The sequence below is a fragment of the Trachypithecus francoisi genome, unplaced genomic scaffold (genome assembly GCF_009764315.1).
Source record: "Trachypithecus francoisi isolate TF-2019V2 unplaced genomic scaffold, Tfra_2.0 Lachesis_group8, whole genome shotgun sequence".
Taxonomy (NCBI): Eukaryota; Metazoa; Chordata; class Mammalia; order Primates; family Cercopithecidae; genus Trachypithecus; species Trachypithecus francoisi.
Genome location: NW_022681473.1, coordinates 118,264,337 through 118,291,830, shown reverse-complemented (window position 1 = coordinate 118,291,830; position 27,494 = coordinate 118,264,337). Strand labels below are relative to the sequence as shown.

The window sequence follows — 27,494 nt, the reverse complement described above, 5'->3', positions numbered from 1 at the left end:
ATGTTTCCAACTTCCCACCTGACTCAATTTGCTCAAAGTCAAACTCATTCTCTTCCTCCCAGCTGTTACACCTATAACCTATCTTCTTTTTTTTTTTTAGAGACAGAGTCTTTGCTCTGTCACCTAGGCTGAAGTGTGGTGGTGCAATCATAGCTCACTACAACTCCTAGGCTCAAGTGATGCTCCTGCCTCAGCCTTCCAAAGTGCTAGGATTTCAGGCATGAGCCACTGTGCCTGGCCAGGACCTGTCTTCTGTTTCCCCCTCTTCTCCACCCCTCCTATCCACTGGCCCTCAAATGCAAACTCCTCCCTCCACCTCCATTGCTGCTGTTTCCGTGGGGACCCTCCATCCCCTTACCTAGCATGGCTTCAACAGCCCTCTCCCATTTCACTTCACATTCCCTCTAATCCCATCCTCATATTACTCAGTGATCTTTTAAACATGAAAATTGGGGCCAGTCGTGGTGGCTCACGCCTGTAATCCCAGCACTTTGAGAAGCCAAGGCAGGCAGATTACCTGAGGTCGGGAGTTCGAGACCAGACTGGCCAACATGGTAAAACCCCATCTCTACTAAAAATACAAAAATTAGCCAGGCATGGTGGCGCACGCCTGTAATCACAGCTACTTGGGAGGCTGAGGCAGGAGAATTGCTTGAGCCAGGGAGGCGGAGGTTGCAGTGAGCTGGGATCATGCCACTGCACTCCAGCCTGGCTGACAGAGTGAGACTCTGTCTCAAAAAAAAAAAGATAAGAAAATTGGATCATTTCACTTCTCCATTGAAAACCCTTTGAAACCCTTTAATGGTTTCCAAATGCACTAAGAATTTTTTTAAAAACTCCAAACCTCTAAACAAGTCCTACAAGTTCCTCTGTGGACTGCCACCTACTAGCTCCCAGTCATTTTACATCACTCTATCCCTCTGGTGACACTTTCTTTTGTCACTTGCTCACCAAGCCCTTTCTCACTTAGCAGATTCCCACATGCCAGTCCCAAGCCTATGATGCTCTCTCCCCTGCTTCCCCCGGTTTTCCCAACTCATCCTTAGGGTCTCAGGTTGACGGTCTCAGGCTAAGAAAGTCCTTTCCTATCTCCTCCAATCTAAATGAGGTCCCTTCAACTCTCATAATTAACAATTCTATGTATCTCACGTTGACTGTTCTTTTTGTTTGTTTGTTTTGAGATAGAGTTTTGTTCTTATTACCCAGGCTAGAGTGCAATGATGCAGCCTTGGCTCACTGCAACCTGTGTCTCCCGGGTTCAAGTGATTCTCCTGCCTCAGCCTCCCGTGCAGCTGGGATTACAGGCATGTGCCAGCACCCCTGGCTAATTTTTGTATTTTTAGTAGGGACAGGGTTTCGCCATGTTGGCCAAGCTGGTCTCAAACTCCTGACCTCAGATGATGCGCCCGCCTCGTCCTCCCAGAGTGTTGGGATTACTACTGTTCATTTAATGCTTCCCCCTGCACCCCACCAGACTGCTAGCTCCATAAGGGCAAGGACTCTTTGTTCACTGCTGGATATTTGGAGTCAACCTAGTGTTGGCCATGTGGTAATGCATTGTCTCAGTTAGCTTGGGCTGCTGTAACAAAATGCCACCGACTGCATGGCCTAAACAACAGAAATGTATTTTCACAGTTCTGGGGGCTGGAAGTTTGAGCTCAGGGAGTCTGTATGGCTGAGTTCTGGTGAGCGCTCTCTTCCTGGACTGCTGATGGCCACCTTCTCACTGTGTGCTCACACGGCCTTTCCTCCATGCATGTGTGTGGACAAGAGATAGGGAGCTCTCTGTAGTTTCTTCTTATAAGGGCACTAATCCCATCCCAAGGGCCCCACCCTCAGGATCTCATTAAACCTAATTATCTCCCAAAGGCCCCAGCTGCAAATACTGTCATATTTGAGAGTCGGGGCTTCAACATATGAATTTTGGGGAGACACAAATCAGTCCATAGCTAATGATCTCAGTGTTCCAAGAAAAAAATGAGTGAATCACTGACAGAGAAGTGTTTCTAAAATGTATGTCTAAACTTGTCACTTCTTTCCTCAAGGGTTTTCAATAATTCCCACTGCCTGTAGAAGAAGTTCTAACGTCCTCAGCTCAGCATCTGGGCCTGTGATAACCCAGCCCCGGGCTACCCTGGGGCTACTCAGCAGTGCCCCTGAAAAGGATGGCTTTCTCTTTCAGGAGCGTGCCCAGAGTTCATGCCTGTTCAATAGCCCCTGCCTCCCAGGGGTCTGCTCTGCTGTCTGCAGCACTGGCGCCGCTGAACCTCGTCCACAGCTCCCTCGAAGCACGCTCTCTGCAGCCTGAGTAGTACATCCAAGCATCAGAGTGAACAGATGCAGAAAACTGCCAGAAACATGTGCTCCCAGAGCTGAGAAGCTGCAGAAAAGAAACCTCGTTCTGACAAAGGGCAGAGCCACACACACATGGAGCTAGACCTGAGTCTCTGGAGAGAAGAGGCTGCTCTGAGATGAGCCCGGAACCTATCCCTCAGCACTGGGCATCACCACTTATGAAGCCCCTTGCCCACCCTCGAGAATGTCCCCCATCTGCTGGGCAGAGCAGCACAAGACCTGTTGTGAACCGGCACAGCCTTGGCCTATCTCTGTGAGTGTCCTTCCCAAGTTCTGGGAGTGATTAATGGGTCAGCACGGCCCATAGTGGACTCTGTAAATGTGCATTCCTTTCCTCTCTCCCTGTTGCCCGGCTTGTAAACCTATGCCTTGGCCTCCACATCAAGCATGTGCTTTTGGGTCAGAGGCTTCCAGTCCTGGCCCTCCTCTCCCGCACACTTTCTCCTGCTCCCTGGACAACTGGCATTGCCCTGATTAGGTTGTGCACTATCCCAGTGGCTCGCTGTGGATATATGGGTCCATAATTCCCAATAGCCTCATTCTGTCTGGTGATGAAAATAAAATCTGGAGGGGAATTTGCTAGAACTTCAGCCTCCCACCATATTGCAAATTGAGAGCTGACTTTGATGTCATATGTGTGCTAAAGGGTCAGCACATATTAGAAAAGCAGCAGGCAGAGAGTTAGATGGACTGATTTTGAGTTTTGTCTTTGCCATTCACCAATTCGGTGACCTTGGGCAAGTCAGTTCCTCTGAGCCTCAGTTTCTTCATCTAGAAGATGTCCTACCAACCTCAAAAATGTGTGCAAAAATCAAGTGAAAGAATGCTACGTGATGGTGGTTTGCAAATTACAACACACTACATGAATGTAGGAAATTCAATACCTTATATCCTTAGGAGATTAGGGGCATCACTTGCTGGAATAGCATTTTGCTTACCACCAGATCCCCGGGTTGGAAGAGGGTCTAGGCAGAGAAAGAGAAAGAAAAGCATAAAATTACCTAATTTAGTGAACACCAAAATTGGTAGCATAAATTCTGTGTATGCTGGCAAGTTGGAGGGAATTAAGGGGAACAAAAAAGCAGACCTGGATGTGTTTGGCTCAGTGGTGTGGAACTTCAAATCCAGTGCCAGGCTTGGCAGAGATGTGAAGTGTAGACCACACTCCTCTCTCCTCTGAGTCCTGAGCCTTTGGGAAATAAACACAAGATGTGAGGATCAAAATATCAGGTTTATTTTTTATAATAGCAGAAGACTGGAAACAACCTGATGCCCATCTGTACGGGACCAGTTAGATAAATTACGGAAATTCACTCAACAAAACACTATGCAGCCACGGCCGGGCGCAGTGGCTCACGCCTCTAATCCCAGCACTTTGGGAGGCCAAGGTGGGTGGATCATCTGAGGTCAGGAGTTCAAGACCAGCCAGGCCAACATGGTGAAACCCCAACTCTACTAAAACTACAAAAAAAAATTAGCTGGGCATGGTGGCGTGTGCCTGTAATCTCAGCTACTGGGAAGGCTGAGGCAGGAGAATCTCTTGATTTTCCTGAACCCGGAGGCGGAGGTTGCAGTGAGCCAAGATTGCACCATTGCACTTCAACCTGGGCAACAAGAGCAAAACTCCATCTCAAAAAAAAGAAAAAAAATACTATAAAAATACTATGCAGCCATTTTAAAAAGTGAAAAACAGCAAGGTGTTGAACCATAGCTATGGTATGCTACCGATTGTGGACGAAATATGTGAGTGTAAGTACATATTTGTCTGAATGTGTATAAAACACGCCCAGAAGGAGAGATGCTTAAACACAGGTGCCTCTGCTGAGGAGAACTAAGAAGCTAGGGAAAAACAAAGGGGAGATCATTCACTCTCTGCCTCTGTGCACCTTTTGAATTTTGAACTGTGTGACCATAAGACTGTTATTGTGTGCATGCATGTGCCTGTGCATGTGTGCATGAATCCATTTTATTGAACTCGATAAACATCTTGGACTTAAAGCCAGTGGGCTCCCTGCTTCCTGATACTCAGGTATCTACTGGAAGCTCAGACTGTGTGACCTGCTCGTGGGGAAGTTAAATCCAGACAGCAAGATGAAGGACCAGAGTAACAGAACGCGTGCTGTCAGCTCCTGCAAAAGAGAACCAAGGGGCCGTGACAGCAGCATCCTTCTCCCACTCCTTGCAGTGGAAGGGAGGAACTGGCAGTTTCTCCAACTGGACCTCCTCGCCCTGCTGCGGCAGTGTAAGGAGAGGGAGGATGAGGATCCTCCAGAACAGTACAGGAAATGTTAGCATCAAGTGGACAAGGGAAAGATGGGGCAGGTGTGGAACAGTGCAGCTGGGGAGGGGGATGCCAAGAAGGAAACTGACAAGAGACTGCGAGGACGAGGACGAGCTGATGGATAATGAGAAGGAAGAGAGGTGTCAGGGCCTTGAGGATCATACACTTTCACGACCAGGAAATGGGTGCAACCCAAATATTGTGTTCATTAGTGAGACTAGAGAGCGAAAGGATGCAACCTTTGATCTTGCACAATGAGTGAGGATGCGGACATGATGGGGCCGTGACAGACGTTCACCAGGGCATAATTCAGCCCGATTCTAAGGAGGTCCCTCCCTTTCCTGATCCTTCACTGTCCTCTGCCCATTCCCAGCCCCCACATTTAGCAAAACCACTCCGCTTGGCGTTCCAATGTTCTGTTTTACATTTGGCTTTGTTCAGCAGCAGCCTCTGTTTAGCCAGTTTCTGCTTAGGAGCCAAAGCGTCAAGAAACTACATAAGAAGAGCAGAGCCTGGACAGGATGAGAAAATGCCAGAGATTTTGCCACCAAGCCTGCTCCGCCGAGACTGCCAGGAGAGTTTTGCAAATGGAATCAATCTGAACGTAAGTGATGAGAAACATCTGAATGGAGGAAGGCAGAACACACAGAAATCACTACGTTTCCCGCTGCAGTGGGCTGGAGGGGCCTCCCCAAGACTTCTACATGTGCATTTACCTTTCTATCACAAACAGGACTCGTGCTGCTTCTTGGAAACCTATCCAGTTCACAATGACGGACCCTGGCCTCACGAACTCCGCTTTCCCTCCAGTCCCCAAGCCCTTCCATGCCCCAGTCTGCAGGTGGTTCTTTGGCTTTGTTGCTGTGGTTGATACATTTTGATAGCAGACGGGTCAGAGGCAGATTCTGGTCACAGTATGATGTCTCCTTTTCCCCAGAATGTGAAAACGTCAGGAAGCCTCACCCACCGCCCAGGTATCTCCTTACCACCCCCAATTAAAAGCCCAAGATACCTCCCAAATGTAGTCAAGGAATTGGGGTGTGCTCCTGCAGTTTCCACAGGACACATCCTCGAGGCCAAGCAAGTGGTAGCATCATTCATTGTTTTTTTTTTTTTTTTTTTTTTTTTTTTTTTTGAGACGGAGTCTCGCTCTGCCGCCCAGGCTGGAGTGCAGTGGCCGGGTCTCAGCTCACTGCAAGCTCCGCCTCCTGGGTTCACGCCATTCTCCTGCCTCAGCCTCCCAAGCAGCTGGGACTACAGGCGCCCGCCATGTCGCCCGGCTAGTTTTTTGTATTTTTTAGTAGAGACGGGTTTCACCTTGTTAGCCAGATGGTCTCGATCTCCTGACCTCGTGATCCGCCGTCTCGGCCTCCAAAGTGCTGGGATTACAGGCTTGAGCCACAGCCCGGCTAGCATCATTCATTGTAACATGTCTCAGATGATGTTATAATAATGGAGTGTGCTTGGCTGCCTAGAGCTGAGAAGGAAAGGAGTTCAATCCTAAAACCGGGACAGTGGTTATCTAGCACATTTCGAGGGAAAGAACACTCCAATTCTGACTTACACGTGCTTTTGGATCCTAGACCACTTTGTCTTCAGAGTGGAAAATCAGAATACTCTCATGAGATACTATGACTTACACGTGCTTTTGGATCCTAGACCACTTTGTCCTCAGAGTGGAAAATCAGAATATTCTCATGAGATACTAACTTTAGGCCAGGTGCAGTGGCTCATGCACTTTGGGAGGCTGAGGTGGGAGAATGGCTTGAGCCCAGGAATTCGAGACCAGCCTGGGCAACACGGCAAAACCACATCTCCACAAAAATTCAAAAAACTTAGCTAGATGTGGTGGCATGCACCTGTAGGCCCAGCTACTCGAGAGGCTGAGGCAAGAGGATTGCTTGAGCCCAGGAGGTGGAGGCTGCAGTGAGCCAGTATTGTGCCACTGCACAATCCTGGGTGAAAGAGTAAGACCCTGTCTCAAAAATTATAAAAAAGAGAGATATCAACCAATAGATAAATACTGATTCAGCAGTGTCCAGCTTCCTTCCCCTGCCTGCATATCCACCACACAGCCTTCTCAATGTTAACACAGAGCAGCTGGCCAGCTGCAATCACCTGAGCAGACAGAGGCATTCAACACATGGACATGGTGCTTTATCAGCCAGACACTCGACGTTTAGCTGGCACAAATCTGGGTAAATGCCAAACTGAGATCTGGCATCTGCAAAGCTTTGGCCCAGGCCTGGGACTGAAGGTGACTGATGGTTCTGTGATTGGATAGTTAGGAACCCCTGAGTTTAGGAACACGAGTGATGCGTCCAGAAACAATTAAACCATTGTTCAGGGAGTTGCCCTGCTTCTTGCGTTCTTTGAAGAATAACTTAGCTATGTGTAACGCTAAGCATAAACATTATGCTGACCTTGATCCAGGAATTTAAACAGTGTCATGTAATGTAAACACTACAAATACCTTCTTGCTGAAATGGTCTGTTTTCAGGATGGGTTAGGGTTTCTTCCCTACAAATGTACTTTGGGGCATTGGATTTTAAATTCACAGTCAGATCTGCATTTTTCTCGCGTTTACATTGCGTGGCCTTCAAGCGTTCTCACCAGCTTCTAAGGTTGAGGGAGCCCTCTACTGATGGCATGGCTGTAATTTCACAGCACATAGCAAGGAAAACTGGGTGAAATCTAAAGAACTCCTGGATCTGACAGCTGTAACCAGTCTCGAAACCTAGAGCAGACACAGCTCTGTTTCTAGAGCCTATGAAAAACCAGGCTCTAGAAACATCCTTGATTTCCTCAAACTATCCACATTATTTCAGGTTTTATACTTTCAGGCAATAGAAGAAAAAAAGGTCTGAAAGGAAAGTCGTGTTCTATGCATTGAAAGCTTACATATTTTTGTGTGCACATGCACACGCATGCCCTTGTACAAATGCACACGCACACGCACACACACACGTATGCATGCACTTCTGTTTTTACAAATATACACACACCTACACCTACACATACATATACATACTTTGCAATTGCAGCATCCTGGCCCACTACAGGAAGGCTTTGCTCTGTGTGTGCGTGTCCTGGAGGAAAGGCGTGGGAGGTACATAGTATACATAGAATTCCAGAATCATGGGACTGGATGGAACATTCACCCTTTGTGGCGTGTTCAGAGGACAACTCTGACAAGGCCACAGCTTGAGAAAGGAATTCTTCCCAGCGACTGTGGCCTTGATGCTGGAGGTTAACAGCTTAACACCAGGATGTGGTGCCCAATTCTGAACTCAGGAAATTAATGACGATAAGGGTTGGCTGCCTGCCAAGGCGCGTGGTGTGAATCCCAAGAGAAGCACTTTCTATTCTGAGACCTCCTCCGACCACGGTGAGCTGTCCTCTGCTCCGATGCACGTCCCACCTCTCTGTCTGTGTGCTGCTTTCTTCGACTCTGTAATTCCTAACTTTCCTGGGTTTCCAACCCATGGACAGTGAGAGCAACTTATTCCCTCGCCCATTGATTCATCAAAAAGAATAATCACGTGGTATTAGGAATCAAATGCCTGACACAGATGTCAATAGGAAGATGTCAATGGCATAACTCTTCCCTTGCCAAGAACATCAAAGGGAAGAGAGGGGAAATGGCAAACAGACGATCAAACTACGACTGGACAAAAGGGGATAAAAGCACAGTAAGGTTCTTTTCCTTGAGAGGGCTCCCCTGGAAAGGAAAAATAAAAGCACAGTCTTGCACCACATAATATGGCCGACGCTGCCAAATAACCACACACACCAAAGGAGCCATTCCTGGAAAATCAAAAGATCGAAAGATGCCACTCCTCTGCTCGAAAACCTTCAGTGACTCCCATTGCCCATAGAAAATCTACAGTCTTTAAGAGGTCATTCAAGGTTCTTTGCTTTTCCTGCCACAGTTCCTACCCACCCCAACATGTGTAGCTCACTCTCAGGTTAGGCCGTAGACCACCGTCACCTCATGGCTTTCCTGCTACTGTTCCTTTCTTCTCTGTTTGTCTGGGGCCTACTACCCATCCTTCAAGAGTTAGCTCAGATGTTACATTCTGTATGAAGTCTTCTCCACCTCTTCCAGACAGAATTTATTTCTCTCCCTGCTGTGTACCCAGAGGATTTTGTTTACGCCATCCTCCCCCACCATTACAACACTTATGGACAGCCTTCATAGTTGGGTCTCCTCCACTGTTTACACATTGAGGTCAAGCCCACGTCTTACTCATGTTTGCATCTCTCTTGAGCTCCCACCACCACCATGTCACTCCATGCCTACCCCTGATCCTTCTCATTCCCCATCCTCATTCCTCCTGCCGGGGGCCTACCACATCATCTCCCATACAATCGATTCTTAATACTGTACATTGCTTGTTCCGTGAAACTAAATTAACATCTAAGATTAGGGGAAAATATAGTTCACTCTAAAGACAGAAAGAAGGCAAGTGAGATATTGTGTCAGATCCTAAGTAATACAAAGTCTCCAGCCTGGGCAACATAGGGAGATCCCATCTCTACAAAATAAAAACATTTTTTTAAAACCTAGCCAGGTGTGATGGTGAGCACCTGTGGTTCCAGCTACTTGGGAGGCTGAGGTAGGAGGATTGCTTGAGCCCCAGGAGATTGAGGTTGCAGTGAGCTGTGATGGTGCCACTGTGCTCCAGCCTAGGTAACAGTGAGAGACCCTGTCTTAAAAACAAAAAAACAGAAAAGACCGAGTGAGGTGGCTCACTCCTGTAATCCCAGCCCTTTGGAAGGCCAAGGTGGGCGGGTCACCTGAGGTCAGGAGTTCGAGAGCAGTCTGACCAACGTGGTGAAACCCCGTCTCTACTAAAAATACAAAAAATTAGCCGGGCGTGGTGGCAGGTGCCTGTAATCCCAGCTACTTGGGAGGCTGAGGCAGGAGAATCGCGTGAATGCGGAAGGCAGAGGTTGCAGTGAGTGGAGATCGCACAACTGCACTCCAGCCCAAGCAACAGAGAGAGACTCCATCTCAAGAGAAAAAAAAAAGAAAAAAAAAGAACTCTCATTTGTCAGTTCCTTGGCTCACGTGGCTCATCTAAAAGCTTCTCAAGGCTGGGTGAGGTCGCTCACACCTCTAATCCCAGCACTTTGGGAGGCTGGGGTGGACGGATCACCTGAGGTCAGAAGTTCATGACCAGCCTGACCAACATGGTGAAACCCCATCTCTACTAAAAATACAAAAATTAGCCAGGCGTGGTGACACACCTGTAGTCCCAGCTACTGGGGAGGCTGAGGCAAGAGAATCACTTGAACCCAGGAGGCAAAATTTGCAGTGAGCCGAGATCATGCCACTCCACGCCAGCCTAGGCAACACAAGCGAAACTCCATGTCAGAAAAATAAATCAATAAAATAAAAGCTCCTCGAGGTTTTGAATCCCTCCAGTTTCAGGGCTCTGCCTTCTACATGTGACCGTGGCACACTGAGACCAACCTTCAACTTTTGAGCAACTGTGAATTAAAGACTCCCCCATCCTCAAGACACTTCATTGTCATCTGCTAGAAATTTGTCATAAAAACTATCCAAATATGCTACGAGCAGGAGATGAGTGACACCTCCTGGGGTCGTACAATGAACAACCCTAAGTGGCCTTAACGATAGTAAGTTGAACACAACCAGTTGGTGTTTGTCTTTCAAGATGGGCGTCACAGTGGTGCATGGACCTTGGAGTGTGAGAAATCTGAGTTCACATCTTGGATAACCATCCTAACCATTAGCTTCCAGGCATCGAAAATGTAGCTCGTCAAAAAACCTCTTCACAGAGTTACTTTTAGGATTACGTGAGATTTTAAATATCGAGTGCTTAAGGACTCACGACAAATGTTCAGTCAGTGAAAGCCACTATTATTAGAGTAACGCTTCTAAAATTCAATACATTTCTGAAAGCTATCTTTCGAAATTACCGTCAAACCCTTTTATAAGCCGCATGCAAAAATCATGAGTTTTGTGTGTGTACATGTGTTTCTTGCTTTTTTTAAGACAGAGTGTCACTCTGTCACCTAGGCTAGAGTGCAGTGGCACCATCTCGGCTCACTGCAAAATCAGCCTCCCGGGTTCCAGAGATTCTCCCGTCTCAGCCTTCAGAGTGGCTGGGATTACAGGCACGTGCCACCACATCTGGCTAATTTTGTATTTTTAGTAGAGATGGGGTTTCACCATGTTGGTCAGGCTGGTCTCGAACTCCTGACCTCAAGTGATCTGCCCGCCTCACCCTCCCAAAGTGCTGGGATTACAGGCGTGAGCCGCTGCACCTGGCCTGTTTCTTGCTTTTGCTAAAATGATATTATTGTATCTGAATCTCAATTTTATTAATCAGATATAGCTAAAATGATATTTAGATGTCTATAAAAGTCAAATTCATTGTTGTCTTTTTTTTAAAAAAAAAGGTTTGCAGCCACTGACTATATGTTCCAGTTACTTAGAGAATTCCAAAGACATTGTTCAAAACCAAAATTTTGTATAAAAAGCATTTACATCTTATACAAATAGCCCAGGTATGCCAGGCATGGTGGCTCATGCCTGTAATCCCAACACTTTGGGTGGCCAAGTGGGGTGGATTGCTTGAGCCCAGGAGTTCAAGACCAGCCTGGGCAACACAGCAAAACTCAGTCTCTGCAAAAAATACAAAAAAATAGCCAGGCATGGTGGCAAATGCCTGTAGTCCCAGCTACATGGCAGGCTTAGGTGGGAGGATCTCTTGAGCATGGGAGGTCAAGGCTGCAGTGAGCTGAGATCACACCACTATACTCCAGCCTGGGTGACAGAGTAAGACTCTGTTTAAAAGAAAATAAAAAAATCCCAGGCATTCTCCACAATATCTAGCAGAAAGTTGGACACAGTTGTTCCTTCCTTAATACAAATTATCAACTACTTATTGAGGGATGATAATTGTAAAAATCAGGTCTTCTAAGTCCGTAGCATAGAATCCCAAGAAACCTAAAGTTTTGGAAGTAACCCAACCTGTACAATCAGTTAAACTGACATTCTGGATGGCTCCAGGGGATGTCAGGAGATTAATATTCCCTTCTAGACCTGAGAAGTTTAATTACTACTTCACAGTCATTTTTCCAGTGCTTAGTCAGAGAACGTCCTTGAAAGGTCACTTGTTTCACTAATAAATACTGCCAACTCTGCTTTTTCAAGAGTGGATTATGATTAATTCAATCAGCAAGCACTTTCCAACCCCTCTCATGTGTAGAACATAACACTTGACACTGTAGGAGTTACCAAGCGCATAGCACATGCATGACCCCTGATTTCATGGGGTTTCCAATCTAGGGGAGACTAGAATCTAGAATTCCGATCTAAAATCTTTCAGTTGTAGTCAGTATACACAACCATAAAGTATGGATTATGATACAATTCCTTGTTGACTGAGTAGTAGAAATAATGCATGCTATAGAAAGACACCTGTGGATGAGCGTCGTTATGGAGGCCCTAGAATCAAACTCAGCCCTAACAGACAGACAGGCTTTCACTAGGCAGAGAGAATGGGAGCCAGTCTAGGGGAAGAGACCATTACAATAATGACAAATGGTACAAGGGGCATTGGAAAAACGGAGAGTAGGCCAATCCACTTACATAGAAGTTGAAATAGGGGTATAGTGGTTATAAGATCAAAAAGACAGTCTGGAGGCTGGGCGTGGTGGCTCTCATCTGTAACCCCAACACTTTGGGGGGTCAAGGTGGGTGGATGCCTTGAGCCTAAGAGTTTGAGAACACCCTGGGCAACATGGTGAAACCCAATCTCTACAAAAAAATACAAAAGTAGCTGGGTGTGATAGCGTGCACCTGTAGTCCCAGCTACTTGGAAGGCTGAGGTGGGAGGATCACCTGAGCCTTAGGGAGGTGGAGGCTGCCGTAAGCCATGATTGCACCACTGCACTCCAGCCTGAGCAACAGAGCAAGATCCTGTCTCAAAAAAAAAGAAAAAGAAAGGTAGTTTGGGACTACAGTGTGACCAATCTGAATAGCAGAAGCAGGAATTCATACTTTATCTAGTATAGACCAGGAAGTGACGCTCTCACATGGCACATTGTAGGAAGCTGGGCAAAGATACAGAAATGCTGAACAACTGATTGTTTTTTGTTTGTTTGTTTGTCTGTTTTTAATCGAGTCTTGCTCTGTTGCCCTGGCTGGAGTGCAGTGATCCGATCATAGTTCACTGCAGCTTCAACTAACCAGGCTCAAGTGATCCTAAGGCCTCAGCCTCTGGCGTAGCTGGGATTGCAGGTACATGCCACCACGTCCAGCTAATTTTTGTACTTTTTGTAGAGGTGGAGTTTTACCATGTTGCACAGGCTGGTCTCAGAGTCCTGGGCTCAAGCAATCTGCCTGCCTTGGCCTCCCAAAATGCTGGGAGTACAGGCATAAGCCATTGAGCCTGGCTGAAATGCTGAACTTTTAATGGCCCTTCTTGGTTCATGGCCAAGAACAAAAAAAAAGAAAAAAGAAAAAAGAAAAAAAAAATCAACCAGCTCTTCTGACATCAGCTCTGTAGTCAAAAGTATTCACAGGGGAATGAATCTAAATCTTCTGGCTTTAAAAAAAAAAAAAAAAAAAGACTACAACTTGGGGATTAGCTGTCCACTTCAGTCTTCCATGTTCACTCTGGCCTATCTGACCCAGAGTCATCAGCATGAGCAGCTGAAGCAGGAAAAGCAGCAGAAACTCAGAGCTGCTGGTGGCTGGAAAGAAATTGTTCCTGGCAATGAAATCTGCCCCATCTATGCCTGGGATCAAGCAGTGGGATTAGGTGGTTTGCTGGGCCCCACAGCTTGGTCTCTGGTGCTGTCAGCAGCCTTTAATCAAAACATGACTGTGTAGCACGCAGTGGTGGCTGGTTTATGTTCTAGATATTAAATGCAGGCTTACGCATCCCTCTATTTATACATGCACCCAGACCTGCTGGATAACTGCCATTCCATTCAAGGGAGGTGAAATAAAACCCTCCTGTGTAGCACACTGAGACATACACCACACATTCCTGGAAGCAGCAGGCAAGAAAGGGTTTGACCTCCAACCACAAAAAGGAATCCCGTAGGGGAAACCGCACAGTGGCCTAACAGACCACAGAGAGAAATCCATTTCAGAGGGTGGAAAGCTGGTCTTGGTGAAGTAGTAGGAGGGATTTTGAACAAGTCACACCAAGTTAGAAGCACAGGAAGGCAACACAAAGGGCACAGGGGGCACCACCTGTCTGCATTTGCATCAGCTTCATTATCAAACTTCAGTCTTGTTAAAATCCTGCCCTTGGGAGACTACCTAGGTCTAGCTTCATTCCCTGACTCATTGAGCTCATCTGCCAACAGTCCTTCCCCAGAAACTGATGGTTTCTACCCAAGTAGAAAAGCAGACTGCAGAGGCCAACAAGGTGGGTTGTGTGGGAACTTGCTAAACTGAGTTTGACAGCCCCTACCAAGACAACTGGCTGGCAGCTTATGCTGACAAAATTCACTGCTACAAAGACCTTTAGCTCCAAACCACCCACCTCCTGTTGCTTTCTGGTTCCCTACCTGTGAGCATCCATAGACAGACCGTATTTTATTTTCTTGGTCACCTCTTTCCTAATGCTTTCCCAGATTACTGGAACTGAATGTTTTCTTCCTTTCTTTTTTTTTTTTTTTTTTTTGAGACAGGGTCTCACTCTATTTCTCAAGCTGGAGTGCAGCAGCACCATCTTGGCTCACTGCAACCTTGACCTCCCATGCTCAAGAAATCCTCCCACCTCAGCCTCCTGAACAGTGGAGACTACAAGTGTGTGACATCATGGCCAGCTAATTTTTGTATTTTTTGTGCCAATCAGAAAATCTTTGAATCCACCTATGACCTATAAGCCCCACCCCACTTCAAGTTGTCCTGCTTTTCCAGACCAAACCAATATATACCTCACATGTATTGATTGATGTCTCATGTCTCCCTAAAATGTATAAAACCAAGCTGTGCCCAACCACCTTGGGCACATGTTCTCAGGACCTCTTGAAACTGTGTCTCAGGGCCCGGTCACTCATAGTTGGCTCAGAATAAATCTCGTCAAATATTTTACAGAGTTTGGCTCTTTTCATAGAAAATGCAATATGCCCTCAACGAAAACTTGTTGAGTGAACGAATGTACAAATCAATGAGTACATGAAGCAATAGTGAGTGAGTGAATGGATGGTTAGATTGTCAGTATTGCCCGGATTTAAAGAAAAGGAAAGTCACTCCAGATGTTGATCAGGTTGAACCTCTTGCCTTTACTTTGGTTAGTCATTATTTAGTCTTATTTTACAGAGGAGCCAACCAAGGCTAATGTGGACGAACACCTTGAAAAGGTCACAGTGCTCATCTCCTAATGTAGAGCTCTTTATTCTATACCATTCTGCACGATACTGATATCTGGTTTGGTTGGTTTCAGTATCCGGTACACATATCATGGGATTACCTTCAAGAAGACCAGGAAAAATACCCTACTTTGTTTTATCCTCTTCTTATTAACCCCTTCTTAATTTCTTGTCTTTATAGAGAGTAGAGATGAACGTATACTTATGATAGGAAGATGCCCTACTCTGTTGTTGTTTGTTGTTGTTGTTGTTGTTGCTGTTGCTGTTGAGATGGAGTCTCGCTCTGTCACCCAGGCTGGAGTGCCGTGAGTGGCTGGATCCCGGTTCACTGCAACCTTTGCCTCCTGGGTTCAAGCAATTCTCCTGCCTCAGCCTCCCAAGTAGCTGGGATTACAGGCGCCTGCCACCAGCCTGGCTACTTTTTGTATTTTTAGTAGAGACAGCATTTCATCATGTTGGCCAGGCTGGTCTCAAACCCCTGACCTCAAGTGATCCACCCACCTCAGCCTCCCAAAGTCCTGGGAGTTTGGCGCGTGAGCCACTGCGCCAAACCAGAAGATGCCCCACTCTATAAACAAGGCAGACATGGTCTAAACAAGTCTAAAATGCAAAAGTCTTTCAACATCAAACATAATTGCCAGATTTGAGTCCATGGACGTGGCAAGGAGGAAACTTTTATCAAGAGAAATTGCCAAATCGTGGGAATGTGAGAAACAAAATCCATCACAGGTGCTCCGTCAGTGCAGCTGGCAGGGCCACAAAACAGCTGCCCGCAAGGGTACCTGTCTCCCCAGCCAAACCACCACCAGGATTTCCATGGCAAGTAGCTCCCTGGACTCGATTCAGAGCCTACAAATGGAAATTCCAGGGCAGGCCTAGCCTTCTTGCCGCTGGCAAAGTGCCACAGAAACGTTGCCACCCTCTCCTCTCCTGGGCTCCATCAGAGACATGGGCATCAAATGGAAACAGCAGAGCTTCTAAGGACAGAATGGACTCAGGCTTGGTAGTGGCCACAGGCCTCAAGCAATGCAATCGCCAGCACTAAACATGCCCGTTCTGATGCTGCAGGAAGAGGGAAGCCTGGGCTCCAGGGAAATTCCTGGCAAATGTTCTCACAGTTTGATTTGTGAGAACAGCAGTTCCTGATAAACGCTTCAGAAAGAAGATAGGAGCTATTAACACCTCTTGGACAGAACCCTGCAAGTCCTTCGACAGTCTTTCAGCATGTTAGACAAAGGTGTGCAGAAAATCAGAAAGATTTACTGGATGGTGGGGGTGAGAGAGCAGCCTGGAGGCAGGAGATAGTTCTCGCCCACCCTTTGGAAGAGGTCAAAAGCTAAATGGTTTTCTGCCTTTATTTCCCTAACTATAAAATAGGGGTGACCCAGGGTTTGGATTATTGTGCTTGTATGTAAAATGCCCAATGTACACTCTGTGAGTATAGGCCTGATGTCCTCAAGCCCCATCAGCCTGGGGTGGTGACCCTAACAGAAGAGTCCCAGGGCTCAGCCCTCATCAGTAGAAGCCTTCCTCATACCCTGCCTTTCTGGTTCCAGGAGCCCCTGGCCACCCCACGGGTGCTCTGGAAGGTTGCTGGAGCCTGTCTCCAAGGGTCCCCAGGATACTGCCCTTCGCACGGCTGCACCCATTGGTGCCCTCCTCTAAGCCCCACAAACACTGGTGCGCTCCAGTGCGCTGCCCCAGTGCGCTGCGCCAGCACCCACCTCACTGAAAGTAGGGAATCTGCTCCTCCTAGTTTGTATTACATTCTTAGGCTGTGGCGCCCAGCAGGACCAACTGAGATGCTCATATTATAGACCCTTGAGTGAAGCATCTGGCCAGTTTATGTAGTTCATGAAAACTGAAGAATGATAAGGTTCATAAACTTGGGGAAGGAGAGCTGCATTTCTCATAAAAGGTTGTGGTCTGCAGGGTGACCATTCGAACAGGCCAGGAAGCACAGCCTCCATCCAGAAGCCAGAAACAGGCACTGTGCTGGGCATGGTGGCTCACACCTCTAATCCCAGCACTTTGGGAGGCCAAGGTGGGCAAATCACTTGAGGTCAAGAGTTTGAGATCAGCCTGGCCAACATGATGAAACCCAGTTTCTACTAAAAATACAAAAAATTGGCTAGGCGTGGTGGTGGGCACCTGTAATCCCTGATACTTGGGAGGCTGAAGTGGAAGAATCACTGGAACCTGGGAGACAGAGGTTGCAGTGAGCCGAGATGGTGCCACTGCACTCCAGCCTGGGAGACAGAGCAAGACTCCGTCTCAAAAAAGAAACAGGAACTTCAAGGGTCAGAAATACAAAACACGGATTTATGCTGAATGGCCACATATACATATTCAATAAGCTATAGGAATATTCATGAAAGGAGAAACATGCACATGCACAGTTGAGCTTCATGCCTCTCCACAGGACCCATGTTCAAAACATGGTGGCATTACCATGATCCACTGATGGAGTATTCAGCCCCCTGATCAAAAGGTGAAGCAGAGGACATGAAGACCCTCACTGTACATCCTCCATAGACCGGCCGGAACCACTCTGTGGTTGCTGGTCTCTGATCAGTAAGAAAGTTCGGGCAGTTGTATTGAAACTGCAAAAGGGAGGGTCAGAAGTCAGTGGTTGGTGGAAATCAGTAGTGTTCTTCTGAAAGGGCCGGTTTCTGTTTAGCCCTTAGGGAAGAAAGCCTAATGGTAGTTAGCCAGGGATGGGATACAATGAGGCATTTCTGAGCTTCCATCCCATCATGGTCAGGAACTTAGCTTCCAAGGTCTGTCTGGGGTCCCCTTGGCCAAGACGGGGTCCGTTCAGTCAGTTGGGGAGCTTATATTTTCATTTTTACTTCTCATTCTTTAAGGATCCTTGAAGGGTTGGGGTGAAAGACCATTTGAAAGGCATTTCGCCACGCATGTTGCAGATAGCCCTGACAGCATTAACTTCACTGAAGCATGACTTTGTGAATGACTCTGCGGTCTAAGAAGAACGTGTGTTCAGAGTGCCAAGCTAAGGAATCCAGGAGCAGCCAACCAGGAGATCCACTCCTAATCTACGAAGGACATCTGAACCTTTGGCCCATCACTTGGAACACAGGTAATACAGGGGATCAAGTCCCTTTTGGGGGATTAAATGGAGGTTGGTAGGTGAAGGTTGCTAGGTGGAGGATGCTATGTGAAAATGCTATATAAACTGCATGCTTTTTTACCAGTAGTAGCGGTTCTCCTGTCCCGCCCACTGCGACTAAGCCATCCCTGTATGTAAGTTCCCCCAAATAAACCCTGTGTCTTATTTGCTGTTGCTAGGTCATTTCTTTGGCCTCTTGAACATGGTGCCATCTCTATTGGAGTCAACAGGGGTCTAGTATGACACTATGTTACTGCAGTGAAGTTCAAACTTTCCCGTGATGGTTCAAGTTTAAGTCTGTTGAAATGAATTGATAATACACAGATTGGCCAGGTGCGGTGGCTCATGCCTGTAATACCAGCACTTTGGGAAGCCAAGGCAGCTGGATCACCTGAGGTCGGGAGTTCAAGACCAACCTGATAGATATGGCAAAACCCCACCTCTACAAAAAATAAAAATTACCTGGGCTTGGTGGTGGGCGCCTGTAATCCCAGCTACTCGGGAGGCTGAGGTGGGAGAATTGCTTGCTCCCGGGAGACGGAGGTTACAGTGAGAGTGGAGATCGCGCTATTGCACTCCAACCTGGGTGACAGCGAGACTCCATCTAAAAATAAATAAATAAATACACAGATTAACAGAGGAAAAAAAGGCATACAATTTTTTTTTTGTTATTTTACTTTGCTTCTGTAAGGCATACAATTTTATTAACATGCATAAACACTGGGGGATTGCAGGAGAATGGTTACACAATAACCCAGTGAGGTACAGACGCTTCTGCACCCTTCTTCATAGGTGGAGGGAGATGCAGAATGCAGGCCATGTGTCTGAGGGGTAGTAAACAATGGTTAGGGAGAACGAATGGACCCCAGAGACAGAGATTAACTTGTAAATGATTCCTTTTGGAATTCAAATGAGCCACAGAGGCAGACCTTATCTTGTGAAAAAGTTAACCAGGTGTGGTTGCATTCCTCAGTCTTCTTTTCTGCCATAGATAATGAGATTTCAGCGAGGGGATGGAAGGCAATCGTGTTTTCTTTGGATGGTCCAGTCCTTTTTCTTTTTCCTTTTTTAATATATGTAGAAATGCGGTCTCACTATGTTGCCCAGGTCTCAAAAAAAAAAAAAAAAAACACCTGACCTCAAGTGATCCTCCCACCTCAGCCTCCCAAAGGGCTGGAATTTCAGGCATGAGCCACTGCACCTGGCCAAGGGTCCAATCTTAAAGTAGATAAGAGAATATCAGAGCATAACATCTTTCAGTATCTGCTTACTTTCAAGGAGCTCTAATTGAAAATAATCAGCATGCAAGAGTGCCATGTTTGGAGGCAAAGTTTCCCAGGCTCTTCATTACACTCTCATGTGTCCTTATATAGATGATAAGGACATTTTTTAAACATAATCACTATACTTTCATCATACTTAACAAAAATAATAATTCCTTAATGTTTTCTAATACCAATCCATACACAGATTTCCTTGATTTTCTCAAATTGTCTTTTTATTGTTGATTTTTTCAAACTGGGATGCAAAAAAGGGTGTCATGTCGCATTCGTTATCTCTTCTCAGTCTATTTGATCCCAAAAATCCACCCTCCCTTTTTTTCTAATGCCATCTTGGTTGGAGAATAATGCATAATTACTGGAGAAAAACTGGGTCATCTTTCCAGTGGAATGTCCCACCTTTTTGATTTAGCTAGCTGTATTCTTGTCATTTAAGTCATTCTTCTGTCCCTAATATTTCCTGCAAAGTAGTAGCAAATTCTAAAGATGGTACAATCAGGTTCAATTGTTTAGGCAAGAAAGTACAAATGATGCTTCCTGCTGCATTACACCATGAGGCACATAGTGTTTGAGCTGCCGTACTCGTAGGGAGGCTAAAATTGATCCTAGATTGATCATAGGGTGTAGGTGAAGTCAGCCTGGCCCTTCCATTATAATGTTCCCCATCAATACTCCAGCCAATAGTTTTAGCCCCATTAATGAATGTTGCCTTGTTGCCTAAATCAAGTCTTTCTTTTTTTTGAGACAGGTCTGACTCTGTTGCCCAGGCTGAAGTACAATGGCAAAATCTTGGTCCACTGCAACCTCCACCTCTCAGGCTCAAACCATCCTCCTATCTCAGCCTCCCTAGTAAGGACTTCAGGCATGTGCAACCATACCCCACTAATTTTTTAGTAGATTTAGTCTATTTTGCGTAGAGATGAGGTTTCGCCATGTTGCTCAGGCTGGTCTTAAACTCCTGACCTCAAGCGATCCTCCCTTCTCGGCCTCCCGAAGTGCTAGGATTACAGGAGTGAGCGACTGCATCCAGCCCTAGATCAATTATTTCATTGGAGGTAATTTTTTAAGAATCTATAATTTGGCCGGGCGCGGTGGCTCAAGCCTGTAATCCCAGCACTTTGGGAGGCCGAGACGGGCGGATCACGAGGTCAGGAGATCGAGACCATCCTGGTTAACACGGTGAAACCCCGTCTCTACTTAAAAATACAAAAAAAAAAAACTAGCCGGGCGACGAGGCGGGCGCCTGTAGTCCCAGCTACTCGGGAGGCTGAGGCAGGAGAATGGCGTAAACCCGGGAGGCGGAGCTTACAGTGAGCTGAGATCCGGCCACTGCACTCCAGCCTGGGTGGCAGAGCGAGACTCCGTCTCAAAAAAAAAAAAAAAAAAAAAATCTATAATTTCTCCTGCATTGATAAGTTGGAATTATACATAGGCAGGAACTACTTTTATCAACTACTTAGTTATCCTAAAATATAGTTGGCATAGGAAAGGTAAAATAAATGCTTTCTCATTATGTATTCATTTTTCAGAATAATAAACTATTACCCTAACCTCCAAAGACAAGCCATCGGGTTGCTTGAGTTTATTATCATTTTTAGGTATCATTGTGAACTCATGATTTTTATGTATTTGATAGGTTTTAATCCATTGTATTACTACTATCCTTTTTGATGCACAAATTGCCCCACTTCAGCCAGTGGGAACCCGTTCAAAGCGGTTCCTCTGCTGTTTTGACATGATCCCAAGTAGTCTTGGAGTGCTTCTTCACTTCCTGGCAAAACACATTCTCCAACCCTCATCATGTGCATATCTTGCCCCAAACCTGGAACCAGCCATTTCACCAAGGGAAATGGTATTTAGAGATCTACTTCAGGATTTTTGTTTTTTTAATTAAGCATTGCAAACATAATTGAGACTTCCTGTGCAGACATCTCCCAGATTTTACTGCCCTCCCTTTTTCTTTTTATTTCTTTTATTTTTTGAGATGGAGTCTCAGTCCTTCACCCAGGCTAGAGTGCAATGGCACCATCTCAGCTCACTGTAACCTCCACCTCCCGGGTTGAAGTGATTCTTCTGCCTCAGCCTCCCGAGTAGCTGGGATTACAGGTGCCCGTCACCATGCCTGGCAAATTATTTTGTATTTTTAGTAGAGACGTGGTTTCACCATCTTGGCCAGGCTGGTCTTGAACTCCTGACCTCGTGTTCCACCAGCCTCAGCCTCCCAAAGTGCTGGGATTACAAGCATGAGCTACCATGCCTGGTCGATTTTTAATTCTATCTTTATTATATAGTGAGTCCGGATATGTGTGAGGATGTTCTGGGCTCCTATCCTATTCCACTGACTTATTTTCCAATTCTTGCACCATCCCACTATGTTCTTATTTCTATAGTTTAAATAAGTCTTATGACGTCATAGAACAAGTCCCACCATCTTCTTTTTAAAGATGAAATTTAGTCTTCTTGGCCTCTTGCTCTTCCTCAGAGTCTCCCAGAGCATGAAGGACAGAGAAAACAGTATCTAACATCTGAGAACTCTAAAGGATGGGGGACTGGCTGGCAGTTGCTCTGAGGGCAGAGCAAAGAGAGGCACTGGGAAATTCCACATTCCCAGAGTTTATCTGAGCAAAGTATGAAGATATCTTCCATGGGCCAGTTGTGAGCCATAAGAGACTGTTTGCCTTTGTAAAGTTTCCTCGATTCAGCTAAGAGGACCAGCTTCTAGAAAACTAGAGCTATGCTGAGGCAGGAGGATCGCTTGAGGCCAGGAGTTTGAGATCAGCCTGGGCAACATGGCAAAACCTCGTCTCTACCCAAAATACAAAAATTAGTCAGGTATGGTGGCATGTGCCTGAAGTCCCTACTAGGGAGGCTGAGATAGGAGGATGGTTTAAGCCTAGGAGGTGGAGGTTGCAGTAAACCAAGACTGTGCCATTGCACTTCAGCCTGGGCAACAAAGCCAGACCCTATCTCAAAAAAAAAAAAAAATATATATATATATATATATATATATACACACACACACACACACACATACTGGAACTAGAATGAGAGTTAAACACTGAGCTGCTAAGGAAAGACTTAAAAAGAATGCATTCTCCTGCAAGAATGAAATGACAGGTGACAGATTCCCAAAAAGGGAGGGGCCAGGTGGTGGGTGGAGGAACATGATCTCGAAAAAAGTTCACAAAGTGCTCCATGCTACAAAAAGTTAACTTTAAACTTCTATCCACCTCAGGGAGTTCTAATGCCAGCTCATGTCAGTGCTGTGCAAGTAGGACCTTCCCTGTTGCTCCCTTTCCCTTCCCCCCTTCCCTGTTTCCTCTTTCTTTCTTTCTTTCTGTCTTTCTTTCCTTCCTTCCTTCCTTCCTTCCTTCCTTCCTTCTTTCCTTCTTTCCTTCTTTCCTTCTTTTTTTTTTTTTTGAGACGGAGTCTCACTCTGTCGCCCGGGCTGGAGTGCAGTGGCCGGATCTCAGCTCACTGCAGGCTCCGCCTCCCGGGTTTACGCCATTCTCCTGCCTCAGCCTCCTGAGTAGCTGGGACTACAGGCGCCCGCCACTTCGACCGGCTAGTTTTTGTATTTGTAGTAGAGACGGGGTTTCACCGTGTTAGCCAGGATGGTCTCCATCTCCTGACCTCGTGATCCACCTGTCTCGGCCTCCCAAAGTGCTAGGATTACAGGCTTGAGCCACCACGCCCGGCCTTTCTTTCTTTTTTTTTTAAGACAGAATCTCCCTCTGTCGCCCAAGCTGGAGTGCAGTGGTGTGATTTCAGCTCCCTGAAACCTCCACCTCCTGGTTAAAGCGATTCTCCAGCCTCAGCCTCCCAAGTAGCTGGGACTACAGGCACATGCCACCACGCCCGGCTAATTTTTTGTATTTTTAGTAGAGACAGGGTTTCACCGTGTTAGCCAGGATGGTCTTGATCTCCTGACCTCGTGATCCACCCGCCTCAGCCTCCCAAAGTGCTGGGATTACTGGCGTGACCCTGTTTCAACCTACAGGTGTCAAAGGCCACCTAAAGAGTGCATGGGTAGGAGGAGAAAACACCACTGAGGAAGACAGATGAGACACGTACCACACCCTCCATTCCCATTGCGGGCTCTCCACTCACTGCAGGCTCAGGTAGGGGCCAAGATAACTTATGCTTTGTGATGTTGGAAGTTTTGACTACTACCTGGGACATACATCTTTTTTTTTTTTTTTTTTTTTTGAGACAGAGTCTTGCTCTGTTGCCCAGGATAGAGTGCAATGGTGCCATCTCAGCTCACTGCAAGCTCCGCCTCCCAGGTTCAAGCGATTCTCCTGTCTCAGCCTCCCAAGTAGCTGGGATTACAGGTGTGCACCACCACGCCCAGCTAATTTTTGTATTTTTAGTAGAGACGGGGTTTCACCATGTTAGCCAGGCTGGTCTCAGACTCCTGACCTCAAGTAATTCACCCACCTCAGCCTCCCAAAGTGCTGGGATTACAGGCGTGAGCCACCGTGCCTGGCCTAGATATCTTAATCCATGAACTGAGGCCGGTTTTCATGGTTAAGGGACTTTTTATTTGGAGTGGCCAGAAAAATCAGTGACACCTGGCAGAGATTTCATTCAGAGACAAGAAAGAACTCGCCCCACATTCACTTTACAAGTACGGCAGGCATGGTGGTTCACGCCTGTAATTGTACTAAAAATACAAAAATTAGTCGTGGCCTGTAGTCCCAGCAACTCGGGAGGCTGAAGCATGAGAATTGCTTGAACCTGGGAAGCAGAAGTTGTAGCAAGCCGAGATGGCGCCACTGCACTCCAGGCTGAGCAACAGAGCAAGGCTCTATCTGAAAACAAAAAACAAAAAAAAACCCAAGTGCAATCACAGGAGAAAAATAATACTATCTCATGATTATACCCCATAAATCCTATTTATTTATGTAAAGTACTGGCTACCCACTAAGGGAGGAGACCACCCCTCATATTGTCTTATGCCCAATTTCTGCCTCCAAAGAAAGAGGAAGTAAAAACTAAAAGGCAGAAATGAAATCCACAGGCAGACAGCCCAGTGCCACACCCTGGGCCCTGTAGTTAAAGATCCACCCCTGACCTCATCCGTTGTGCTGTCTCTAGAGTACAGACATTGTATGGAAAAGCACTGTGAAGATCCCTGTCCTGTTCTGTTCCATTCTAAATACCGGTGCACGCAGCCCCCAGTCACGTACCTCCTGCTTGCTCAATCGATCACGACCCTCTCACCTGCACCCCCTTAGAGTTGTGAGCCCTTAAGAGGGACAGGAATGGCTCACTCGGGGAGCTCGGTTGTTGAGATGTGAGTGTTGCCGATGCTTCCAGCCGAATAAAGCCCGTCCCTCTTTAACTCCGTGTCTGAGGGGTTCTGTCTGCTGCTCGTCCTGCTACACCACTATTTTTTTTTTTTTTTTTTTTTTTTTTTTTTTTTTTTTTTGAGACGGAGTCTTGCTCTGCCGCCCAGGCTGGAGTGCAGTGGCCGGGTCTCAGCTCACTGCAAGCTCCGCCTCCCGGGTTTACGCCATTCTCCTGCCTCAGCCTCCCGAGCAGCTGGGACTACAGGCGCCCGCCACGTCGCCCGGCTAGTTTTTTTTGTATTTTTTAGTAGAGACGGGGTTTCACCATGTTAGCCAGGATGGTCTCGACCTCCTGACCTCGTGATCCACCCGTCTCGGCCTCCCAAAGTGCTGGGATTACAGGCTTGAGCCACCGCGCCCGGCCTACACCACTATTTTTAATACACTGCTTAACTAAATTTGCTAATATTTTATTTAGGATTTTTGCATCTACATTCAAAATGTAGATGTGATTAATAGAATATTTTCTCGTTCTTGTCAGCTTTAGAATCAGTTACACTAATTTCGTAAAAAGATCTGGGTAGGTTTTCCCCTTTTCTATGCTCTGAAACAGTTTATATAATATAAGGACTGTATGTTTGCTGATGATTTTGTGAAACGTGTCTCTGGAACCATACTTGTCTCTATGACTGGCAACTTCAGGGGACAGGAGAGTGGATAATCTGTAATTTCATTTCCATACGGATAAATTATCAATTGCCTGGAAGCTAGCAAATGAGTAGGAGCACCATTATTCCCTGTATTGTGGGATTCTCTTCTCTTAGGACACCTCAGGCACCATATATGGCCCTGGGCTCATGGTTGAGTAAGAACACTAGTGTTGGCCGGGGCCGTGACTCACACCAGTAATCCCAGCACTTTGGGAGGCCGAGGCGAGTGGATCATGAAGTCAGGAGATCGAGATCATCCTGGCTAAAAAAATTAGCCTGGCATGGTGGTGCGCACCTGTAGTCCCAGCTACTCGGGAGGCTGAGACAACAGAATTGCTTGAACCCAGGAGGCGGAGGTTGCAGTGAGCCAAGATTGCACCACTGCACTCCAGCCTGAGTGAGAAAGCAAGACTCCATCTCAGAAAAAAAAGAATACTAGTGTTAGTTTGGATATTAAAATTTTTGTAAAAGTAAAAGCTGAATTTTTCTTTCTTTTACGGTAAAAATTATAGAAATTGACAAAAAAGAAACATTGCCTCCCATACACTGGTTGGACCTCTTATGCACCCCATCTTTGCAGAGCACTGCTCTAGAGAGTGGAGTGAACATGATGGGCAGCTGTAGCAATGCTAGCAATCCTCTCAGGTCTTCTGTGGGGAAAGGAAGAGCAGAGAAAGGGGGATAGGTGTGTGTAATAGCCGTGTCAGGTATTTTTTAACCTGTGGGAGGCAGCGTATTATGCATTTTCAACCTTGTCTAATTATAAGGATTACTGGGCACACCTGTTAAAAGAGATTCCCAGACTTCTGCCCAGACTTTCTGAATCAGAATCTCCCAGGAGGAGTGCCTGAGACCCTGCGTTTTTCACAAACACCCCCGAGACAGTCTTGTGAATAGGCAAGTTTGGGAAATACACAAAAGGAGAATAAACACGGGCTTTGCAGTCAGACCAGGGTTAAATAACGACTCAGTCTTTAGCAGTTGTGTGGCTTCACGCATGCCACTTAATCTCCTTATGCCTCCTTCCCTTATTTAGAAAAGGGAGCCCATCCTAGGGCAGGGCAGGTGCAAGGATTAAATGAAAGGATGTACCACACTGGGCACAGGGCCCGGCACTCAGTAGATGGTGCGCTTTATTCTGGACAGGGTTCTGGGAGAAGACATTAACTTCCATTACCAACCTACAACACATCCAACCTTCAGTCCCGAAGCTGAGATGAAGGGACAGTACCTCTGTTCTTCTTGCTTGTTCGGCATCTGTTCCCCATTTTTCTGGTAACAGCCCATGGATTTTCCTGGAGAACCACCACCACCTCTCTTTTCAGTTTTCGTGGTTTGGGTGGATGGATTTAAGCCCGTCCACGTCTAGTGGCAAGAGTGACTTAGGTCTGGCCAATTTTCAGGCTCCGTTCCCCGTGGGCAATGTGATTGGTTCAGAATGAGAACCATGACCCAAACTAGTCCAATGAGACTCAGTCTTGGGACTTCCACTAGAGCTCAGAGCCTGCTGCTGACCTGCCGGCCACAATCTTGCCACAAGATGGGCAAGAAAGAGAATAAAGCTCCCCTGACCAGAGGTTTGTGCAGCAGCAGAAGAACAAACATGTGGCAAGGATGGGACCAAGTCTTGAAGATATTTTCAAGCCCTGAATCTAGATAGACTGAAGCAGTACTATCCCGGGTCTTTTCACGTATATGAGTGAATAAAAATTTTCGCCTAAGACAATTTGCTTTAGATTTTTCTGTTACTTGCATTGAATCGGGTCTTGACAATGATTTTTAAGGCATTTCTTTTATTTTAGTCTCCAGCTTACTGTGAGGTCATGGGAGCCCTTTTCTTGTATGATGCATTTCCTGACTTTACTAGAAGCAGCAATCCCACAGCTAGCATTTAGACTTGATGGGTACTGGAAATCGCTGAAGCATTGTCAGTCTCTGGCAATGAGAAAACCCAAATCTTTTCCATCTAAATGGATTCTTTTTTTTTCTCAGAGTGGGAAGGAGCTGATATTTAGGTAGGACTCTGTTTTTGCTCTCCAAACTCCGAGAAAGGTTGCCATGAAAGGGCAACACAAC

At 46.4% G+C, this 27,494-nt stretch overlaps 1 protein-coding gene across 1 annotated transcript in view; it reads right to left on the bottom strand.

The window, feature by feature from the left end:
• The window catches only part of LOC117081388, an 83,363-nt gene that overhangs the window by 7,545 nt on the left and 48,324 nt on the right, over window positions 1-27,494 (bottom strand). Inside the window, exon 4 of the mRNA XM_033207203.1 lies at window positions 3,443-3,544. Coding sequence (XP_033063094.1) covers window positions 3,443-3,544 — 102 coding nt within the window. The remainder of the gene's footprint in view (window positions 1-3,442; window positions 3,545-27,494) is intronic.